This window comes from Triplophysa dalaica, chromosome 8 (assembly GCF_015846415.1).
Source record: "Triplophysa dalaica isolate WHDGS20190420 chromosome 8, ASM1584641v1, whole genome shotgun sequence".
Taxonomy (NCBI): domain Eukaryota; kingdom Metazoa; phylum Chordata; class Actinopteri; order Cypriniformes; family Nemacheilidae; genus Triplophysa; species Triplophysa dalaica.
Genome location: NC_079549.1, coordinates 24787348 through 24811253, shown reverse-complemented (window position 1 = coordinate 24811253; position 23906 = coordinate 24787348). Strand labels below are relative to the sequence as shown.

The window sequence follows — 23906 nt, the reverse complement described above, 5'->3', positions numbered from 1 at the left end:
GATTGTTCTAAAAACCCATAGTGAAAACCTTCTCCTGTGGTTGTGGTCAAGAAATCACGATTATTGAATCAGATTAGTTTAGATTATTTTTTGCACAGTGTAAAATATATAAATATATTTGAGGAAAAACAAACAGAAAGTACAACAAAACTGTGCCGGGAGAGGCAAAAATAATCCCATAGGGTTTATCTGAAGCCTCCACATAAGTAATAAAATAAAGCTATTTTTACGTAATATAATCCCATCAAAACCCCGAAAACAATATACACCAGAAAACAAAACAAACCAAAAAACACCAAGAATGTACAAAACTGTTTTACATATTACAGTTTCATATTTATTCATATTTAAACTGCTGTTTTATGGGGGAGTTGACAATATCCCTTTTAAATTGTTCAGTTGTGTAATATATCCCATCAAAAGTTTTACACAGATAAGTCGTTCAGTAGGGATGGTTGTGTGTGATGTTACCTGTGAAACATTAACCTGTTGTGGGTGGAGACTTCAGGAATGAAAGTAAAACTCAGAAAGTAAAATGGTTTTGCTTCGGAAAGTATCGTCTATTTTATTCTGTTTAACTCTGACAAAATTCGGTAAGTCGTGTTATTTATCATTGTCTTCCCTAATTATTATAGACATATTTGATACAGAATATATTTAATTTAACATGAATTAAGATTAAAGGCGTTCAGACAGACGAGAACAGGTTTACAGTATATCAGGAAATGGACAACAGACTGTATAAAAGACTGTATAAAAGACTGTATAAAAGGATTAAAACACAAGTTATCATATATTTAAAGTACACATTTGACTTTTCTTTTTTGTCAGTCGTGTTGTTTCACGCACTGATTTAACACTTGTGTCCAAATGATCCCAGAATGAACGAATGAATTGATTAATTGTTGATGTTTTAAATGTTTCTCAGGTCTCATCAGTTGTGTTCTGTATGTTGAGAATGGAACAAGTCTGAATTTAGATCCAGGTATGAAAGGAACACCCGAGGACATTTTGTGGACATTCAATGAAGACAAAGTGGCTGAACGGGATGTGAGTGACTTTCAAGAATATGGTCGATTTATAAAGAGAACAGAGATCGAATTTACTACTGGACGTCTCAGAGTTCATCGGATGACCAGAGATGACAGCGGATTTTACAAAGTTATGATTCAGATCAATGGAAAGTTACAGTTTTATGAAGTAGATGTTGAAGTCATTGGTAAGTGACCGGTTATGACTGTTGTTGGTTTGTTTTGATTTGTGTTGGATAAACAGTGTGATCGTTGTGTCTTGGTCAAGCAAGAAATGATTTAATGAAATGATCGTCATTTAATTATTTAAGAACACCACACACACAACATTTGTGCCTCTGGACAACAAAACAATCCTAAAGTGTACATTGAGATTTTTACATCACGTGAAAGCTGAATGAATAGCTTTTCATTGATGTTTGGTGTGAGGATATGACAATATTTGGCCGAGAGCTACAACTATTTAAAACTCTGGAATCTAAAGGGTGCAAAAAAATCGAAAATCGCCTTTAAAGTTGTCCAAATGAAGTCTTTGGCACAGCATATTACTCACAAAATAAAGTTTGGATATATTTACATGTAGTCAATTAGCAGACGCTTCTATCCAAATAGCATACGCAATTATTTATGATAAGAAATGTACAAAATATCTTCATGGAACATGATCTTTACTTAATATCTAATATAATACAATATTCCTAAAATGTTTCCGTTCCACTTCCAGGATCAGCTCTTCTAATGCAACAGAATGTTCATGAAAACTATTTATGCTTTTGACTTATTATTAGTTTTGTAAAACTACGATGGTAAATGAAATGGACAATGTCACTTTTTTATAGTCTAAAGAATCTTGTTCAATGTGTAAGAAATAATTGACGACGGGCCGTTCAGTTACGGGTGTGCATTAACTTTCGAATAATTGAACGAACCGGAGTCTATAATTCCGCGTATACCACGGATAAACCTTTCAATGTTTCATTTCAATGTTTATCATGTTATAGTTGTTTTAATGCTGTTGATGATAGAACTACTTGCGCATCTCATTTCAAGCGAACGGACTCGGAAGCTTGAGCCTCGGTGTGTGTGCGCGTGCGTGTGAGCGAGAGACCGCGCGCACACTCGCGTGTTTCCAGCAATGTTACAGAAAAGCCAGTGATAATAATATTATTTATTCCTCGTATTATTTGTATCACGGCAGTAAAAAAATCATTCAAACTTTCGAGAGAGTAGATCTTTCAAAATATATTTGTTATCAGTTTTAAGCGACATGAAGAGGAAAACGAACCAGTAGGCTGTGTTTATTAAAACATTTTGTTCTTCTATTTAGTTAATTTATTGATTCGATTTCCGTATACGTGTTTCGATATTGTTTCTGAAATGCTTTGTTTATTGAAACGAGCGTGTGCTGTGTGCGATGATGGCCTGTAGGCGACACTATAACCTCTGCTGTTTATACTCGGCGTAACGATATGGAACTGTGATGCGGTCGGCAGACCCGGAACACCTTCAAAGGTGTGCTTTTACCGAAAATTGATGCATATCCATAGAACGTTTGTCAACCAATCAGATTAAAGTATTCAACAGCCCCGTGGTAAAAGTGTAAATACTGTATAGGCTAAGGCTACACAATGACAATATTATAATTTTTGAAGAGTTTGTTTAAAAAATGAGATATCCAAAAGCATGTTTTTTATTATGTGATGATGTTTTTTGTGTGTTTTATTGTGTAAGTTAGCTGTATTTCTTGAGTTATTATACCTTTATTTCAAAACAAACCAACTGCTGTTTGATCAATATTAATTGGAATGCACATTAAAAAAATATGATTTGGGCAATAAATTATTTATTTGTGGAAGACAAATACGACATTGATGGTGTTTCTCTTCAGACGGTGTGCCAGAGCCGCAGGTGACGTGTGAACTGAACAGCTCTTCACAATCCAGACACTTATTGTGTTCAATGACAGATGAGATTAATGTGACGTACACATGGACTGGACCAGATGGGCCTCAGTCCGGTCAAACACTTGAGATTGATAAAGATGTGCCGTCTGAATCTCTTTATATCTGCGCAGTCAAAAATCCAGTGAGCCAAAAAAACAAAAGCATCATTCTGAGAGACTGCAGCACAGGTGTGACGCCTCACATATACGACATTGAAATAACACAAGACAATCGGTCTGTGGATCATGATTCTTCTTCTGTTCTTAGGATCAGATGGATTAAACCTTCATCTCATCATCATTACTCTGGTGATCATCGGCGTGATCTTGATTGTCGGAGCAGCTCTGGTCATTTATTTCAAATGCTGGAGAAACAAACGTAAGACAAAGATTCTTATGAGTTCAAAATCCATCTGACTGTATTATAGCTTTCTATGAATAATAATAAATACATTGTTTTTTTTGCAATCAGGTAAACAGATGCCTCCAGGTAACTGCTGAGTTCTTATCTATTGTCTTTGTGTGAATCTAGCTTTTGATTTCTGACTGTTCTGTATGGTGTTCACACATTATACATCCTCTTATGTGTCTGTTCTTCAGAAGCTGCAGAAGCCATGAGACTTCTGGATTCGCCAGGAAAACAGAATCTAGGTACGTTAAGGTTATATTTTTGATTATCAAACCTAAAGTTCATTCATGACAACAGACTCACAGCTCAACACAACAGCTCTTCAGTCCTTTATGAATAATACATATGAATAGAGGATTTGTGTATCATCATCGGGGCTCTGTTTGAAAATGTATATATGATGAAAGACAGATGATGGCCAGAAGCTTGTGTACAGTCCTTAATATATTTCTTAAACATCTGAATGATTGAAGTGGTGGAAAGCAACCGATGTTCCATCTTTACACAAACCCATAGGATTCTCTGATGCATATTTCTGCTCATGCGTATAAGGGAAAATTATGTAATTGATCAAAAGAATACAGGAAATATGAAAGAGAATGTCGTATACTTGCCTTTATCATATGAACATTAATCCAGAGACTGAAGAACACATTTATAAATCATTGATGTCTTTGGTTTCAAGGAAATCATTTCACATTGTTTAGAATTTTATTATCTTTTACATTTGTTGATTTACTTTCCAATTTTTGGAGCAGATGAGAAGCAGAGTTGCAGAGATGATCATGAAGATCTGTGTGAGCACAACAATGAAGGAGAAATCATGGGAAGTCAAGATTCTGATGGAAACACTGATGAAAACATCTCAGAGCAAAATAAAGATGTTCAGTCTGAGTCTAAGAAGATTCATGAATCAGGTGAGAATAAACAACATGTGTAGTGTTTGTTTGGTGATATACTGTAATTTTATCATTAAGAGTTCTTCAGTGATGTAAAATCATCTCTTCACATCCTCATAGATCAAAACAGAGTTCAGCGAGTACATGAAGGAACACTGAACAATGAAGGAGTGAACATGATCAACCAGGAGACTAAATCAAACACAGATGAAAACATCTCAGAGCAAAAGAAAGAAGATGTTCAGTCTGAGTCTGAGCAGATTGATGAATTAAGTGAGAATAAACAACATGTGTAGTGTTTGTCTGATGTTATACTGTAATATAAAACATCAAGAGTTCGTCAGTGATGTAAGATCCTCTCTACATCTCCTCTCAGATGTTCATGATGGAGATCAAAACAGAGTTCAGCGAGTAAATGAAGATGACGGAACTCTGAACAATGAAGGAGCAGGTGTGATGATCCAGGAGACTAAATCAAAGACTGAGGAAAACATATCAGAGCAAAAGAAAGATGACATTCAATCTGAGCTGGAACAGATACATGAATCAGGTGAGAAAATGTTTTGAACTTGCAAATGTCAAATTTGCATGGATGCTTCAGTGTCACCACATTCAAACGTACAAACATCCCAGTGTGGGTTTAATCTAAAACCAGAAACAAATACAGTAACTGTAAAAAGTCTAATGTCACAGTGTGGGTATGAGCGGTCTTTTATATGTTAATCATGTAAACATGTGTTTTCTCTCATGATGTCCATGACTATGAATGCATAATGAGATTATAAATTGATGAAACAGTACTGACACTCACTATTGCTGCACAGAATACAGTGAAGAAGAAAAGGAGGAAGATCTGAAAATGAGTTGTGACGGAAGAGAATCTGTGGATACAAATGAACAAAAAGACTGTATAAATAAAGACAGCCAATCAGAAAACTGTTCAGATGAACTCAGTGAACATCAAGAGGTGAATGAAAGAAACTTCGGGGATCAATCTGAGCACCCTCATGATTCTGGTGAGTATATATATTTTTATTTTAAGACTTTTTCAATTCGTATAGTGTATGTGTCATTTAAATGAAAGCAAATCTTATGCAAACATCACATAAACAATAACTGAACACCCTAGCAACCACTCAAGTAGCCTAGCAACCACAAAGCCACATCCCAGCAATGATTCCAGGCATTTAGTTGTTATTTGCTTTGCCTTTGGGATTTATTCAAATGCTTACATTTAAAGTATTAGTAGATGAAGACAGAAAGCAGATCATAAGTGAATGCAGAGAGGACTTAACAGAGGAAGAGGAAGGAAACACAGACGAAGGTGCAGAAGAGAACATTCCTGAGAAAAGTGAAGGTACGTCTACATCCATTGATTCAGGTGACACATGAACATCTGTTTTGTGGTTTGTGGATGATAACTAATTTCTGGTACATTATCATATTTTTGTGCAGACAGAAGTCTGTGTTTACTTCAATCCATGGTGCCATGCGCTCCTCCCCGTCGCTCTTTTTAATAATGATGATTTTAGAACATTTTGTTTTTATTCTTTTTAAAACCAGCCGAGATGTTTTGGCGACAGGGCTTTATTACACACAGTTTCCAACAAAATCTATTGATCCAAGGATTATAGTTCAATTGATTCAAAGTTTTGAGTAACATCAAAATCTGTCACTTCATTTGACCAACTGGAACTGTTTATATGAAAGATGACAAAGAAAGTCTAATTGTACTTATTTCCATCATCAGAAGAACCAAAGCCAGATGTGAAGAAGAGGGTGATGGATATTGAGAGAGGGGTCTTTAAACCCAAATCCTAAACCAACAGGTTAGAGAAACATTCCTTCAGATGTGTAAGAGTGATTATTATGAGCAGTCTTCACTCAGAGCAACAAGTGTGTTTACATGAATAGTGTTACTCCAGTTATGTACGTGTGACGTGTAAGATAATGTTAACGCGTAAAACAGAGTTATTTATCATGAAAAGCTCATAGACGACGTAAGTCAAACCCGATCATGTCTGACAGCGCAGTAGTAAAAGTCCCAAACGTAAGTAATTGTTAAATATATATAGTATAAAGTTTAAAAGTCCTCTCTGGAATCATGCAGTTGATGAAGAAACGTCAAAATGAAGAACTATTGTTGCATATGCAGATACTGCAGACATGAGAAGAGATAAATAAATGCATCTTCTGATCGTTTTCCCACTGAGCTTTTAATGACTTAACAGACTATCGACGGTGACGTCACTGCACGCCAGAAACCCGGCAAGTCTCAAACTTCCATGTAAACGCGGTTTTCACGTATAGCCGGTTTATTACTATGCATGTAAACACGTGAAAACAGGTTTCTTTTTTAATGTTATTATGATAGATATCCATTTATTTTGTGCAAGTAAAAGCACTCATTAAGTCTGTGTTTTGGTTTCTATTGACAGATTCTATCATCAATGTATTGCCGTGATAAAGAGAAGCGAGGAAACATCACAAAGTCAGATGAACTAACGTCAAAGACATCAAGTCAACTCACACATGTGGTGCTCAGAAACATTTTATTTACAGAAGGTGCTACAGTAAACTATATGATGACAAAGATGTTCAAATCAGAGTAACAGATCGAACATTTCATGGTGATGTGCACATGTGAAACTGGTTTCCAGATACTTGTGAACAACACAATGATAAAAAGATCTAAACTTGAATGAAATTACACCGTCTGAGAAAACATGTATTTATATTATTCTAATGTTAAGATAATTGTCAGATGTTGTTTTTGTATATAAAAGATGTGATAATATATTAAATAAATGAAGGATTGCATCTTATTTCTGTCCATTTTGGGCATTATTTATTGAATCCAGGAAAAGATCGACATGAACTTTAACAGGACGATGAAAATGTCACGTAGTGAAAATTCCTCTTGTATCTTTCCACCATACTTCCAGTGCTCACTGCATGATGTGTATAAAATAAAAAGTGATTTATGACACTTAACACAAAGCCAACAACACTTTAACATCACAATCTCTTAAAAACACAGTAAATGAGGCCCAGTGTGATATTTACACTTTTAGTGTTGAACAGTCATAAAGACCACACAACACATTTCAGTCATCTTAAAGAAATCTTTTCTTCATGTTGTGACATTCTAAACTCACATAACTTTTCTTCTTCAGAAGACAAACAGTAATGCTGAATACAGAACTCATGTGTGTCGTAGGGCTGGTTTCACAGACAAGGCTTGAGACTAAAAGGATGGTTTAAGCTGTCTGAACTGAAAATAACTTAACCTGACAAATACACTTACGTTTCATTCAAGGCGACTTTCATTGCATTATACTATAATATACTGTTTTTTCCAGTATGTGCAATCCTTGGTATTGAACCCATGACCTTAGTGTTGCTGATACCCTGATCTAACCACCGAGCAGCAGGACTCACATCAGTCACATTGTTTTGTGTCCAGATGCACTTCAGGGGCCAGTTGTATAAACTTTCCCACTAAGTTAAGACTGTGTCAGTGGGTCTTAACAACTGATCTCACAGACTAGCAATTCGTGAGGACCAATCAGTCTTACTATTCACATTTCAATTAGACCAATCTACCTTTCTATGTTACTGACTTTAAGAAATTATGACCAGTCTTGAAGAAAAAAAGAGATGACTGACTTGTAAGAATAGTCTGAGTGTTTTTTCTAATGCATTTTTATATAAAGTGACTTAGTCTATTTAACTGAGACACAGTGATGGCTTTATCTCAGCCTTGTATGTGAAATCAGGACATGATCTTTTGGCATCACACCAACTGGACTTTCATTAAATGATCCTCTTCTGGGATTTTATAAAGAAAACAGTAGTGAGTGTTTGGAACACACGGGTGAATAAAGACTTAAGATTGTTGACATAACTAATATCTTAGTTTAAGAAAATACTTTTAACACAACTGAGCCTGTTTGTATATTTAAGGAAGCTTTTTGAAAATTAGAACAATATTTTTGTTGTTGTTGTGAAATTAGAATTTCTTCTATTTTAGTCTGTACTTTTATTTATTTTTGCTTTGCTATTGTTTTTGCATTTATTTATATATTTTTTACACTGTTTCTGGGTTTTAACGTGCTGTTTTCTATCTCTCTGGGTTACTTTTCGTTTTCTAATAATAATCTTTCTTATTTTCTCTTGACCAGTAGAGGTCAGTGTTTGAACATCTACAGATCTCAAGTAACTCAATGAACGACAACAAATGTTCTGAGGAAGATGACTGTAAATCACAGATGATGATGATACATGTGATGTTATGTCTTTGCTGTTTATCAATTCTGAATGTCGTTTGAATTGCCGACAGTGATAACTGGAGCTTGTTGTTGGAGAATATGTTTATGTAAGGGTGACCTTTGTCTCAGATCAGTTTTTCTGAATCAAGTTTGTGAGGTTATAGTTGACCGAGCTATGAAGTGAATGTGAAATGTGCAGCTCAGATTATTCAGGATCATGTTTCAGTTCATCTGAGGATTTGTGTGAGTTTATATCGAGATCTTTGACGTTTCATGCGAGAAGATGTGAGATTAGGTTAGTTCATAATTCGTATGTTGAGCGGTAACGTTACTTTATGTTCTGTGTGTTCAGTATCAACACAAATGAAGCAGGAATTAATTCAACACATGACATCAGTCGTGCTGTTTTTAGTCATCAAAGCAGTGAGAGATTGTAGTTGATTCTAAAAACCACCATAAACCTCCAACAGTCCAAACCAATTATGAGGAAGTCGAATGTCTCGTATCTTCAACAAGACAAAATAAAGTGTGGATAAAGCCTATCAGATTTCCCCAGAGAGACGACGAGAATATTCTTCTATTGAATTATCTGCAGGAGTCAGTAAACGTATAGGCAGTAATGTGGAAAACGTCTTGACCTCATGAAGCAGTCGATGTCACGCTACTGAAACACTGAGATGTTTCTTCTCTCTGTGTGCTCGTGACCTCTGAGGAACATGAGGAGAAACCCACCGGCTCATTATCTGACAACAGCAGCTACAAAAACAGTCCAGAGACTGAAGCCTTTAAATGTCATCATTTCTCTTTTATTCAAATAAGATGATAGTTCAAATCAAAATTCATCTCAGAAGAGATTTCTCAATTGTGTGTTCATTAATTTACTCTTATATAATTCCATTCCATTCCATTTTCTACCGCTTATCCGAACTACCTCGGGTAACGGGGCTTATATAATTAGAAGAAATGAAAATCAAAGGAGAGTGTCATCGGAGGTGTAAAATGAACGTGATGAGAAATCTTTGAGTTCAATAATAATATTGACTTTTGATTGGAGACGAGATCAATCTGAGTTCAGTTTGTTGACTTCTGAACTCTTCAGAAATGTCTCATTAAGTGACAAAATGTGTTTCTTTAAGGAATACAGATCTGAATTACTTTTAATCTCAAGTCAAATTTAAAACCTGAAATAAAGATATAATCATGTTATCCTGAATATACCTATATATATATATATGTGCTGAGACATTAACAGAATTATCAACATAACGACAGAAAGGATTGTTCTGGATCACATGAAATAAGTCATCTCTCAATGTTCTGTGTTAAATCTGGATTCATTCCACTAGAAAACTCATCGGGTGAATGTGTGCTTCCAGAAAAGCTCTGGATGATCGAGTTATTTAAATTGCCTTCCAGAGGCCGAGACCTGGAATGAATATCTTCTGGCTCGGGCTCCCGGCCCACTGCTTCTCATTTATTTTTATGCGGGACGCTGGCGTGTTTCCATGGTGAAGGTAAGCCAGCGGAGGCCCGGCTCCTGAGAGCTTCACATGAATCACTTCAATAAAAGAGCACAATCGCTGCTTTCTGCTGGACTGAGAGGCTGAGACGGGGGGTATCCAGACACCCGCTCCTCGTGTCGTTCTCCTCAGACGGTATGCTGGTCTACTTCACCAGAGCTTTATTATAACCACAGGGACATCCGTTCTTTCTGAGAGGAAACCAGAAGAAAATCTCTTGAGTCACACCAGGAACATCTTGAAGAAACTGAGAGGAGCGAAAGTTTAGAAAAGCATGTTGACAAGAAGCCAAGTGACTTTGAGAAAGTGTTAACATTGAGAACATGAAGAAACTCTGAACAGAAACACTGAATCCTCATAAACAGCATGAAAATAAAAATGTTCAAACATACACACAAGTCTTCTTTTCACTCCAATGTCAATATTTCTCTTTATTTCTGTTCGTCCTCGTGTTGTTTGTAGTAAATTGTGAAAAGCATTCTAGACATTTCAAACGTTTCATTGATTTTGATGGGCCACCATATCTTATCGAAAAATTCATGAATGTGTAAAATGTGCGTCTGTCGTCCTGCGTCTGTGTTTTCAGAATATATGATCTAAAATGTTGTTGTTGTTTTTGCAGGAACCATCATCATTGTGTGATGGTAAATGTAAGTTGTTCGGACGAGAGAGGCCTGTGCTGCTAAATTCTAAATCTTTTAGAATCTTATTGAATTGATTAATTGATTTTTGCATTTCTTTGCTAAATTATAATGTTTTACACGGGTTAATGTGGCTGTGCAACAATGCGCATTAAGTTCACTTTCCTAAAACCTAAATGTGAACACTGAGAGCTTCACACGTGATATTATTGATGCTCTCATGCTGACAAAACATATGAAAACTAAAACATTGTTCACACCATTGCTGTTTTTACTGCCGGCTAAATCTAACGTTTGATTATTTTAGAACGATGGATTTCATTGATGATTTGTGTATCATCATCATCATCATCATCATCAGGTGGATGAGCGAGAGATGAAATAACTCAAGAGCTGGACACAGAAGATTGTGATTTATCTTCAGCTTGGTGGAGGTGAGCTGGACGTCTGTGAATCTCCTGAGTTTTATGCACCTGGATGTAATGAATGACTACAGAGATGACATCATCATGTAATTCAAACGAATGACTGATCACTTTCTAATCTGTGCTCTCCGTTTCATTGGACTCCATTCACAGTGACTGAAAGAAATACTGCACAGTAACATAAGCTTGCATCACACTAGAACATGACCTCTCTGCGTGCGTGTGTGTGATTGTGCGAGTGTGGGTGTTATTGTGCTAGTATGTGTGCGTGTGTGTGTGTGATTGTGCTTGTGTGTGTGCGTGTCTGTGTGCGTGTGTATGATTGTGCTTGTGTGTGTCCGTGCAAGTGTGATTGTGCTTGTGTGTGTGCGTGTGTGTGTGTCTGTGCTTGATTGTGCGAGTGTGTGTGTGCGTGTGTGTATGTGATTGCGCTCGTGTGTGTGTGTGTGCGTGTGTGTGTGTGTATGTGCGTGTGTGTGTGATTGTGCTCGTGTGTGTGATTGTGATTGTGCTCGTGTGTGTGTGTGTGTGTGATTGTGATTGTGCTTGTGTGTGTGTGTGTGTGTGTGTGTGTGATTGTGCTTGTGTGTGTGTGTGTGTGTGTGTGATTGTGTTCGTGTGTGTATGTGTGTCAGTATAGTTCATTAGATCTGCTCTGCTGAATGTCTTTAAGTTTCGTTTTTACAGTAAATTAAATTGAATTCTGATTCCAGTCATTTTGGTTTTGTGTGTATTTGTCATATTTATCTTTGGTTATAAAGTACAAAGTTTGGTTATAAAGTTTGGTTATGTTTGGTTTCTTCACATGTTTCTCTGTGCTCTAACTGTTCCTGTGTGTGTGTGTGTGTGTGTGTGTGTGTGAGATGGAAGTGATTAGTGTATGACAACAAAAGGAAGTGTTTGTGTGTTTTGTTCTGCTGTTGTTAAGGGATGAACACATCTCTACGGGCCAGTCTGGCTCATCAAAGGCCTGTTGGGTCATTTTCATTTGAAGGAGAATACAGTGAAGTTAACATCTCTGACCTGAACCCTCATGCTGCACAACACAAATGTTTTGTGTATTGTTGTGTTTCTCTAATGCAAAGTAACATCAAGTCTCTTTCCTCATCTGTCTCCAGTCCAGGATAAATATTTCATCACATTATCACCTGAAGCTTCTCATGCGGCCCTCCATACCCTCACACACTTCAACATGTGGAACGACAAGAGGTTAGTAAAGAATGACAGAATTTTCATTCTTCTGTGAACGTGTGTACAGCTAGTCTCAAACTGTGCTTTTACAACAGTAATCTCAGTTTAATCATGGTATTTGTGCTCTCTCCATTGGGAAAGAGTTTTGACCCGGACATCACACACACAGTGTAGTGGTGACATTTGAACCACAGCGTGACCTTGTTTCATATGGAGGTCGACTGAATTAATTGTGTAGAGTCTCCATTGAGCAAACCATCTGACCCCAGAACTCATTTAGAAAAATCAATCTCTCAATGACACACATGACTTGTGCTAATGCATCAGAGACATCAATCATCTGCTCTCATCTACTGAAGAAAAGTTCAGTTCAGGAGACAGAATGACACACGCTGCACATCTGCAGTCCTTGTGTTCTATAGTCTCCTGATGTCTCTGAGTCTGTGTTAATACACTTTACAGTAAAACCGCTTTGCCGTTGTGTTTTCAGAAACATTGTAATAAGTGCGATAGAAATACATTTGAAGCGAAATGAAATGATATCCACTTCTTCTGTTACATATTGATTGATGTATTAATTTGATGATCATATTGATTTATAAATTGCTTCTTTTGTTTTCCCCTACTTTGTACGTCACTTTGGAGAAAAGCGTCTTCTAAATGACTACATGTAAATGGATATTATTTTAAAAAGAGAGGGCCGTCAGGTCGGATACATCGTGCTTCCTGTTGCGAGCTGAACCTACAGCAGACCACCAGATATTCATTTCTTTATCATGGAATACCGGATATTTTGCATTAAGATCAGTACAATAAGCATAAAATGTGATAGAAAAACCAAATTTGTGAGTATAATCGTAACCAAGTGTGTCAGAATAAAAATGCAACACATACACGTGAACATTCTGAACAATGAGAATAAAGTGTGTCGTCATCAAGGCGTTTGCAGCCAATTTTGAGCAACTGCAGCGCCTGACCTTCGTACCGCTGGCTCGCGGATCTGAAGGCAGCTGCAGCGCAGATCAAAGTCGGACATATTGACTACCCAGAATGCATTGCTGTTCTCAAGCGACTGCAGATTCTTGCAGCGCCGCATGAAGTCGAACCAGCCTATTACCTGTGTGTGGATCGGTAGGTCACATGACCTGTGCATCAGTCGATCGGTCGGTCACATGCCCTCTGCATTGGTCAGTCAGTCACATGGCCTGTGCATCGGTCGGTTACATGACCTGTGTCGTCAGTTGGTCACATGACCTGTATATCTGTCAGTTGGTCGGTCACATGACCTGTGCATCGGTTGGTCACATGACCTCTGCATCTGTCGGCCGGTCAGTCACATGACCTGTGCATCGGTTGGTCACATGACCTCTGCATCTGTCGGCCGGTCAGTCACATGACCTGTATATCTGTCAGTTGGTCGGTCACATGACCTGTGCATCGGTTGGTCACATGACCTCTGCATCTGTCGGCCGGTCAGTCACATGACCTGTGCGTCTGTCTGTCAGTCACACTGCAGTGACCTGTCTGCTGTTTCACAGGTGCATGACAGATATTTTTCTGTTATTTCTCTCATGATACTTAAAGAAAACTGTCATTCCGTTAAAAAATGTGTGCGTTTCTTCTTCATTGGATCAGACAGCAGAAATGGTCTCAGTCTTTAGCGTAACCAGATGTGCAGGTTGTCAGGAGCGTCATTTCTTCTGAACAGATTGCTTGCACATGGCCTGTACGCTGTCGTCCCAGCAGTGTTTTCTCCGCTTCAGTTTGAGGAAGATGATGGTTGTCAGTTTGATTTATTGCCATAGTTTTGTGATGAGTACAAAGATGACCTTTCATTGCTCAATGTCACCAGACGTCAGCTGCAGATTACTTTCATAAACATCAGGTAGTCACACTTAAATCTTCCTGTAACAGACAAATTCAACTTTCAGCCGAGCGTTTGTGCTCAAACATTGTCTGCTCACATTGACCTTCATCCCTTCACTGGCCTGATGTGTGTGTACGGTGAGATCATGTTGTGTTGTGGATCTGATGGTTCAGATGAATATTGTTCAGTCTGTTATGAGAGAGATGATACAGATGATGATCATAGAACTACAAATGTCCAGCTCACTGTAAACCTGAATAAGTTGTGAGCTGATCAGTTACATGAAATCTTTTAAGTTTTGTTGTTTCCAATTACTATCAAGTTTTGAGTTTGTTGTACTCATGTATGCTATTTTTTATAATTTTGAACATTTATTACGTTAACTTTTTAAGTATTTACAGCTAAATTAAAGTAAGGGTTAAGACAGCCTAAAGATGGAGACTGCAACAACAATAACCATACACAGAGAGTGATGTCATTCACATGATTGTTACGGCACCTCCCACAAGTGAAGCACAAGCAGTACTCTTCTGATCGATGGTTACCCCACACAAATACATCAAACTCTTCTAAATATCCAAGATAAATGAACATTCATCATTAACAAGCCTTTCTCCTTTCTAAAAATAACACTTCATTTCAAAATATACTCTCCTAATGAAGTCTCACGCAAAGCATGCTGGGAACTGAAATTCATTCTCAGCAAATCTTCTTGAATTAACTTGTTTAAATTAAGTTAAACTAACCCAAAAGTAAGAATTAGTTACATGAACTCAAAATATTTAATATTTATATAAAATTAAGTACACAACTTTAACTATTTAATGAATTTGAACATTGGGGCTTACAGTACTAGTGTCTTTCATAGAGTTGATGTAAATTAGAAACCTTGAAGATGTCACAGATATGTGTCTCTTACAGATAAACATGCTGAAATGTTTTTAATCGAAGCAGAACTGAAAGTAGTAAAATGGTTTCATGAAGAGTGTTTTAGAGACGCTGAGAGAGAGATAAACTGATATTTGAAATCATCATCATCATCATCATCATTATTGTCATAAAGAAAATGACTTGAATACTTTTCCAAATCTCTTAATGTTCGCCAAACAACTAGACTTTCACGAGCACTTCCGAGTCTGATTCCAGGAAAATGTTTTATTGGAATTTTTTTCTCTGTCAGTTTTCCTCCAGAAACTCATTTTAAATTGTATTAAATGTATTGATATCAGCAGTTACTCACGAGGATCTGGCAGGACTAACCAAACACATTTCTCTCTTAAAGTTTCAGTTGTTCAACAGGGATTTTCCATCGACACACGTTCTGTTCCGTGACATTCCCACCGGCTTCTTTACAAGCTCAACGGGAAACATGGAACATATATTAAACATAAACAAACAGTACCATACACAACATATACAGATTTATCTGAGGTTTTACTCTTTCTACTGTTAAACATTTGAAATCTATCTCTGCGTGACTGTCCGTACATGAACTGATGTGTCTGAAAACTACATTCAATACTGATGTGAGCTCACAGGTAATAGCAGTTTTATTGTCTTGAGATTTATTTCGATGACACAAAGCTCTTATCTGCATTCATCGGTTGTGATAAAGAGAAGATGATCCAATTAGAGTAATGAAGAGTAACAGCACTTGTCAAGGATTCAGCAGCGTTACTGTGACATGAAGTGACTCATACTGTAATATAAGATTGAACCTGGAATTGTTCAGGGCTGAAATCAGACGGGACAAACTAAACTAGGCCACTAAACTTTATTGAGCTCCAAAACACATAACAGCCCACATGAGCCAGAGGAGACGGTTCTTAAAGAATTCTGGACTTCATCTCAAAACACATTTACTGAGGTTTACACAAAGATGTGATGGAAAGGATTCGAGCGGAACCAAAATCACTCTATCTCATATTATGTTAAATTAAAATAAAATAAAAAGATGGTTACATTTGTTTGTCTCTTGAAATGTCTATAGTTTTCATGACAAAAAATTATTTCTTCCAGTTGAATAATAATAATAATTTATTTTTATTCTTCCGATGATGGTTCAGGAGCTGCTGGCGTGTGTTTGTTTTGTGATGTCACTGGTTGTCTTGTTTGGAGAGTTTTTGTCTAGACGACGCTCTGTTCTTGTGTTTCATGAGCAGAATTGATCCTGGAAGGAAATGAAGACATCCACAGAATCTACTGCAGGTAGGATTTAAACAAACGGTATGTTTGTCTTTGACAGGTATAAGATCTGTCTTTGACAGGCCACACAGTCAACGTCACAAAGATGAGTCCAACATTATTACCCATAATCCCATGAGTCCGGACAGATCTGAGAGCGTTTCAGGTGGGTTTTCAGGTTGTATGTGTATGTTTGCTATTGATGGAACTGAACTCCATCAGCCTTAACTTAAAGACGAAGTTCTCACCATCACCATCCGTCTCAATGCTGTGTAACCGTCATCAAATTCACATTTATATGCTGCTTTAAAAAAGCTAACTCTATTAAAAATTATTTTGTTAATGGAGTAAACCATATCTACCATCAGAAGCTAACTGACCCCTCTCCACCCAACTGTCCTTTAAAGTCTTAAAACTGCAAACTAATGTAGAAAACCAAACGATAAGAAACAAAGAGAAGGTGGGAAATGTACGAGAGGAAATGAAATGACTGTTGTTAATCACTGAAGAGGAAACAAATACAGAATAAACAAAGAAAAGCAAAGCGGACGAAAGACAGACACTTTAAGAGCTCATCACTGAATCAACACAGCTGCTGTCAATCATCACTGACATTCATCAGCCAATCACACGCCAGCACATCTCTGAGATAAATGCAAACACACCGGTCATTATTGCACAGATCTTAAAAATGAGTAAAGCTGCAATATAACATATAAAGAGCAGTCATATGGTGTTTACAGATCAAAGAAAATAAACATCAGAAGAGTTTATCAACTCAACAAACTCATTTCATCTATGTCCTAGTCCACACATTCACAGGCATTTTTATAAACAGAGTTTTCCTTTAAACACACCTAAATGTAAAAACATGCTGTAAAGTGCTGTCAAAAGCATGCCAAACCAACAGGTTGCGACATAACCCTAACCATGAACCCCGGGTTGGCCAATCAGAAGCCTGGAATCTGACTTCACACAAAGGGGATAGAGGCACGCATTCCATCATCATACTAAATTCAAATGAAAATGTACTTTGAATCTATTGAACACTCCATAAAATTCTGACTGGATTCGGCACTCAAACTGGACTGAAACATCCTGGCTTGAATTTATTGTTTTATGATCTGTAAATTGATGACAATGATGTATTGTTACGTTTTCAGCAATGAATAAAAAAACTCTGGTTTCACTGGTTGTGAATAGAAGGGATACATCTACTGCCGGAAATGATTCAAAATCTCACCATAAAACTACTATAAATTACATTAAGTTACGTCTACGCCTTCCCCAAACCTAACCTTACAACAATAAATATTACTTAACTGTTGTCAGCGTGACAAAAATGATGTGGCCTTGTACACATGCCCAGTGGAGGCAGCTGTATCCCTTCTAGTCATAACAGGTCACCGTCTACACAACAACACTGAAGATGGAGTTTCTAAAAATCTTCACCCTGGCGGGAGTTTTCAGAAAAGTATGGTTTCAGTGACCAAGTTTATTGCGTTTGCATGTCGACGAACGACCAAACCGGATAAAAAACAACTGTGGTTTTGAAACTACCCGTGTACATGTGGACCGGCCTCAACATATTAATGGGGTCATATGAACATGTGATGTTCTGTGTATTTGGTGTGTTACAAGTTGCCCATTAATAGCAGAAATAAAAGTGTGTGAACAAAAGTTGCATTCTATGTATGCTCACCCAGACCTGAAACACCTGGTGTAACCACACCCCCACGAATCTACATCAGTTGGTGGTCTGATGTAGCTAAGACCGCCCAAATGTATACACAAGTAAGGTGGTGTACCTGTCTGGACAATTGAAGAGGAAACTGATGATAAGAGGCGTTACAATTCCCTCACACGCTTGCAGTATTCCACCAATCACTACACACTGATGAACTGACCAATCAGAGCACACCTCGCTGTTCAGAGCCATGAGCTTTGTTCAAGATCCAAAGAGGCGGAGCAAAGAGGAGATACAAACATGCACAGTGTGTGAAAATACAGTGTTTATGAACTTTAAATCCTGTTAACACATTGAGTTACATCTAAAACAAACCATAATACTCGTTTTAGCCGCGTCATATGACCCCTTTAAAACTCTCATATCGGCAGCACACAGCAGATCTTTCATACTGATTTTGGTGCTGGACCAGATGCTACGATGATATTTAATACAAAACTCTTCATATTTGTATGATAGCGTGACATCAGAGAAGTAAACAATGATGTCAGTGGTTTACATCACTGAACAGTTTTTGAGCTCCAGAGAGGTTTGATTTCTGTCTTATTTCATACACACACAATCTGTTGGAGTAAATGATCTTCAGACGTTTGTCGAGTGGAATGAAGGAGTTACGGCAGACACTCGATCACTTCAATAAAACCTCATAACTTCAGTCACAGATATCAATCTGTTTACTACAAATATCACGCTTAAACTATGGTTACTGTTGCAAAACATGTTTGGTTTGTTTGAATGAATGAATGAAGTCTTGGAGGAAAGACTGAAGGCACATCTGTGTGGATTTACACAGCTGTACCCACTTCTGTCCAGAGGAATGAAAGAAACATACCCCAGATTTAAAACAAAATCAATCCTTCTTTTCTACTCTTCTCACACACGGACAGGATTTGTGTAGAAATAGCAAAAAAAATCAAATGAGCACATCGAAAGCAGAAGTGTGAGCTTGTTATGAATCACCTCACAGCTGCCAACTTTGGTTTAGTATTAGAACAAGATATCTTTGAGGAAGAGCTTGAATGAGAAGAAGAGCTTGAAGGTGAAGAGGAGCTTGAAGGTGAAGAGGAGCTTGAATGAGAAGAAGAGCTTGAACGAGAAGAAGAGCTTGAATGTGAAGAGGAGCTTGAAAGAGAAGAAGAGCTTGAACGAGAAGAAGAGCTTGAACGAAAAGAAGAGCTTGAAGGTGAAGAGGAGCTTGAATGAGAAGAAGAGCTTGAACGAGAATAAGAGCTTGAATGTGAAGAGGAGCTTGAAGGTGAAGAGGAGCTTGAATGAGAAGAAGAGCTTGAAGGTGAAGGAGAGCTTGAAGGTGAAGAAGAGCTTGAATGAGAAGAAGAGCTTGAACGAGAAGAAGAGCTTGAATGTGAAGAGGAGCTTGAAAGAGAAGAAGAGCTTGAACGAGAAGAGGAGCTTGAAGGTGAAGAGGAGCTTGAATGAGAAGAAGAGCTTGAAGGTGAAGAAGAGCTTGAATGAGAAGAAGAGCTTGAACGAGAAGAAGAGCTTGAACGTGAAGAAGAGCTTGAATGAGAAGAAGAGCTTGAACGAGAAGAAGAGCTTGAACGTGAAGAAGAGCTTGAACGAGAAGAAGAGCTTGAATGTGAAGAGGAGCTTGAAAGAGAAGAAGAGCTTGAAGGTGAAGAAGAGCTTGAAGGTGAAGAAGAGCTTGAATGAGAAGAAGAGCTTGAACGAGAAGAGCAACGACGGACAGATCGCAAACTGCTGTTCAAATCTGTCACCTTTTACAGTTTTTCTCAAATGCTAAAACACATTTCACAAACGTTTCCTCCATGTTCCCCAATGTCTAAACACAACACCCTTTTCTAAAGCTACATAAGCACAACCACACCTTCCCACTTCAAAACTCATACTTTCACACCAAAACAGCAGCTCGAAGCTCTCAAAAATGTAAACATTATACACATCATTACACACTACAGCAAAACAATTGAAAACACAATGCTCAATTTGTGAGAAGGTTCTTTGTTTCATAACTGCCAATGCATATTTTTAGAAACTTTACAGTAATGGATCTTCTTAGATCTCTGCAGAGGATTAGGCATTTAGATTTGTGAGTTTCATATGAAGAGTATAAGTCTATAGTAAATTCTGCATGTACAATACTGTAACACAACTCAATGCAAAGACAGAATCTATTGCACACAACAATAATCTTGAAAACATGATCAGGGTGTGAAGTTTTTTTATTTACTTTATTCACACCACACACACCACAATCACTGTGCGGCATCATGCCGCTGAGCTGCATCGGGCCACATCACCTCATCCACGTCGCAGGCTATATTGTCTCTTGCCAGGCACCTCGGGAAAAACGCCCTGGAATGGCGAATCCATCCTTGGAAGGCCTCCACTGGGATGTCAACACAGGCCAGCTCCATTGCCCTTAGGAGGTTCTCTCTAGTGTATGGTTGTCTGTCATAAACCTTCCATCTCCACGATGAGAAGAACTCCTCTATAGGGTTCAGGAAAGGGGAGTAGGGTGGCAGACAGACGTTTAAAAAGTGGTTACTGTTGGTGGTGAACCACTCTCTGATTTGGTTTGTTCTGTGGAAGCTTACATTGTCCCAAATGATCACATAAATGTGATGTGCGGGCCCAGGATGGTGTTGTTGGCGGTCCAGGAGGATGTCTTTTAGCTCCTCTAGGAAGGTGAGGAGACGTTGGGTGTTGTAAGACCCAAGGACAGCATGCCGGTGGACAAGCCCCTCCAAACCCATGGTCGCACAAAGAGTAATATTACCCCCCCGTTGGCCAGGAACCTCAGTGATGGCTCTTTGCCCAATGATGTTATGGCCTCTTTGCCTTCGTTTCTGCAGGTTGAAGCCAGCCTCATCCAGGAAGAGGTACTCATGAGGTCTGGCCATCGCGTCCAACTGTAATATCCTCTGTGAAAATGTGAAAGTGCACAGGTGTTCAGAACAACAGTCAATCAGGTAGCACAGTATTGTCCAGAAGTAATGTAGGCCACTGAGCAACACAGTATATCCACTAACTGTACTGTGAACATGGATGTATACTTACTTGCACATACTCGTAACGTAGGTCTTTGTGTCGCGCAGAGTTGCGCTCAAAGGGAACCCTGTAGACCTGTTTCATCCGCATCTTTTGGCGCCGGAGAAATCGGTCTATTGTGGCCAAGCTGACATCATCAATGCTCTCAAAGTTGACATTATCGGCAATGACTTTGTCTCTGATCTCCCGGAGTCTGATGAGGTTGTTCTCACGAACCATATCCACAATGAGGGTTTCTTGTGCTGCTGTAAATATGGCAACCCTCCCACCTCTATGTGGCATTCTTTCAACTCTAAAGAAAGAAACATGTGTTGTCAATTGACATGTTTTACAATACAGTAACAACTGATTTGAAACCAATAGACTACTTCACAGGCTTGTTAAATTGTATTGTGACAAAGAAAGCAATAGAGTACAATACCTGTTGTGTTGTCTGAATGCCCTGATAATGGTGGCCACGGTGAACCTACTCAGGTTTGGACGGACTCTTAGTCCTGCTTCAGCCATTGTCATGCCATGGACAATGACATGGTCAATGACTGTTGCTCGCATCTCGTCCCTAATGATGGTGCGAGGTTGTCTTGCTCTCCCTCCTGGACCTTCTCCTCTCCCTTGTTGGTCTCCTCCTCCTCTCCCTTGTTGGCCTCCTCCTCTTCTTCCATGGCCTCCTCCTCCTCTTCTTCCATGGCCTCCTCCTCTTCTTCTTGGCCAGCTCTTCTCCCTTCTCTGACTCGAATTCCTCTTCCCCTGACTCTGCCTTCATCCATTGTGTTGGTTTGGAATCTTCAGCAAACTGTGCACTCTGAACTTGCTTTTATACATGTGGTCAAAGCATTAGCAACAAGTGTCTTCAATTTTGAGTCGTTGTGTGTAATGATTGACGGCAGGTGTGTTCATTGTGTTCAAATATTGCTGACTGTGGCAAGCATTTTGCATCACATGAGCTTTCATTTGAGAATATGAGCAGAGTTCTTTTGCAACTTGTGTTTTAGCAAGGGAAAATGTGTTAAGATTTATGAGAACGGAGGATTGTGTTTTGTGAATTGTGTCTTCATGTGAAATGTGTTTATGGTATTGGAAAATGATGGCTAGATTTGGTAAATGTGATTAGACAACTGGTCATTTGGTTTAGAGGATTGGCTTTTGTGTTTTAGCATTTGTTGTAACAGTGCAATCACATTTACATTACATTTAGTCATTTGGCAGAAGCTTTTATCCAAAGCGACTTACAGTGCACTTATTACAGGGACAATCCCCCTGAAGCAACATGGAGTAAAGTGTCTTGCTCAAGGACACACTGGTGGTGGCTGCTGGGATCGAACCAGCAACCTTTGATTTACCAGTTTAATGGTTTAACCCACTAGGCCACCATCTCCACAATCAGTTGTCTGTGGATGAAATTAAGTCCCGCCCTACATTTTTTTCTGGATTTTCAAGATACAGAAAAAAGAGAATCGCTCCTTCCGTTTTACGCAGACTTTAAACTCCAATGAAGAATTGATGCAAATGAAGTTGATCTGAAAGCTGTTTTGTGCCGATGAGAACAACAGATGTTAAACACAGCCGCACGTGATGAAGAACAGGTGTATGTCGTCCACCTCTGATGAATGTTCTGTGTCACATTGTATCCTGTTGTTACACTTCAACTTGGGGTTGATAAATGACCAAAACAACCACTTCAGTCACTTTGGGTTTCAAAACACTCCTGCACCTCTCCATGTACCGTACAACACCTCACCTCACATGACCCTAACATACTGGAGTTCATATGAATGATTCTTACACTGTTTGTGTTTAGTTACAATATGTTTTATGCACTATACATCAAACAATAACACAAATATATACAATAACAAACAATAAGGCAGTATTAACTCTGTCTGCTAGGAAACATTTACATTTACATTTATTCATTTGGCAGACGCTTTAATCCAAAGCGACTTTCAGTGCACTTATTACATTATTATTATTATTAAGGAAAGACCTTCATAAGAGAGCATCACATGTTCTCTTTAAAGAGAACGCAATCCCATAATGCATCGTGATAAACTCTAGAGTCTAGATGGACAACCACAAAAGATTTACAAAAAATGTATAAATAAGAAAATCTGTTGTTTCTGGTGTTTGTTTATTTCACAACATAAACCGCATCACAAACTCCTGCTTCATTATTCAGGATGAAGTTTGGACAGATTTGTTTTCTGGAGTTCCAGCCGTTCAGTTGAATGTTTGGCAAACAGTCTTGAATATTTCATTGCACAGGATCTCCATTAACTTGCAGAATATTTGTGCTGGAATTCAATCAATCTGAAGAACTAATAAAAACTCTGTCCTCATTCACTGGCCCTGATGTCATTCTGAATAAACATCACTTTCTATCTTCCATGAAATGAGAAAAGATGTGAGGCAGGATTCTTTGGAAAATGAGTCGCTGTCTCCATCCAAAGCGAGTGGAGCCAACCCCTCAAAACATCAACATGAACACTGTTGGTATGGTTTGTGTGTTATTAAATCATCTGAAATCATGTGATCAAACAGAATGTTTGTGTTTGGTTATTGTGAGGACAAATGTCCTCTCTGAAGGAGAAACATCTGACTCTAACTGTCAAACAAACCACACACACTCACATTTCCACCGTGCAAAATAAAAGTCAAAGATTGAACGTGCTCATCAAGTGTTTGTAATAAATCATAGATGATTTTGAGTTGCTGTGTTCATGAGTGATTGACATCTTTAACGTGTTGAACA

At 38.3% G+C, this 23906-nt stretch overlaps 1 protein-coding gene across 2 annotated transcripts; it reads left to right on the top strand.

Annotated features, from left to right (window-relative positions):
• Positions 1-498: 498 nt before the first annotated feature.
• Positions 499-7106, top strand: si:dkey-11f4.14 (trichohyalin). Of its 2 annotated transcripts, none has more exons than XM_056754622.1 (13): positions 499-593; positions 929-1219; positions 2920-3162; positions 3242-3352; positions 3446-3463; positions 3574-3624; positions 4141-4299; positions 4402-4554; positions 4658-4831; positions 5106-5297; positions 5531-5638; positions 6032-6110; positions 6720-7106. In XM_056754622.1, the coding sequence occupies exons 1-12, from the start codon at positions 536-538 to the stop codon at positions 6100-6102; spliced, it is 1629 nt and encodes a 542-aa protein (XP_056610600.1). In that variant the 5' UTR covers positions 499-535; the 3' UTR covers positions 6103-6110; positions 6720-7106. The 2 variants fall into 2 exon arrangements, with proteins under 2 accessions (XP_056610600.1, XP_056610599.1); XM_056754621.1 differs by having other exon boundaries at positions 5522-5638.
• The last annotated feature ends 16800 nt before the right edge of the window (positions 7107-23906 follow it).

What these genes read in the sequence shown, in the direction of transcription:
- si:dkey-11f4.14 (XM_056754621.1), top strand. Translation starts at nt 536, where the DNA reads ATGGTTTTGCTTCGGAAAGTATCGTCTATTTTATTCTGTTTAACTCTG. An exon ending in TTTAACTCTGACAAAATTCG is followed by an intron (nt 594 to 928) that starts GTAAGTCGTGTT and finishes AATGTTTCTCAG; the next exon opens with GTCTCATCAGTTGTGTTCTG. An exon ending in CATTCCTGAGAAAAGTGAAG is followed by an intron (nt 5,639 to 6,031) that starts GTACGTCTACAT and finishes TTCCATCATCAG; the next exon opens with AAGAACCAAAGCCAGATGTG.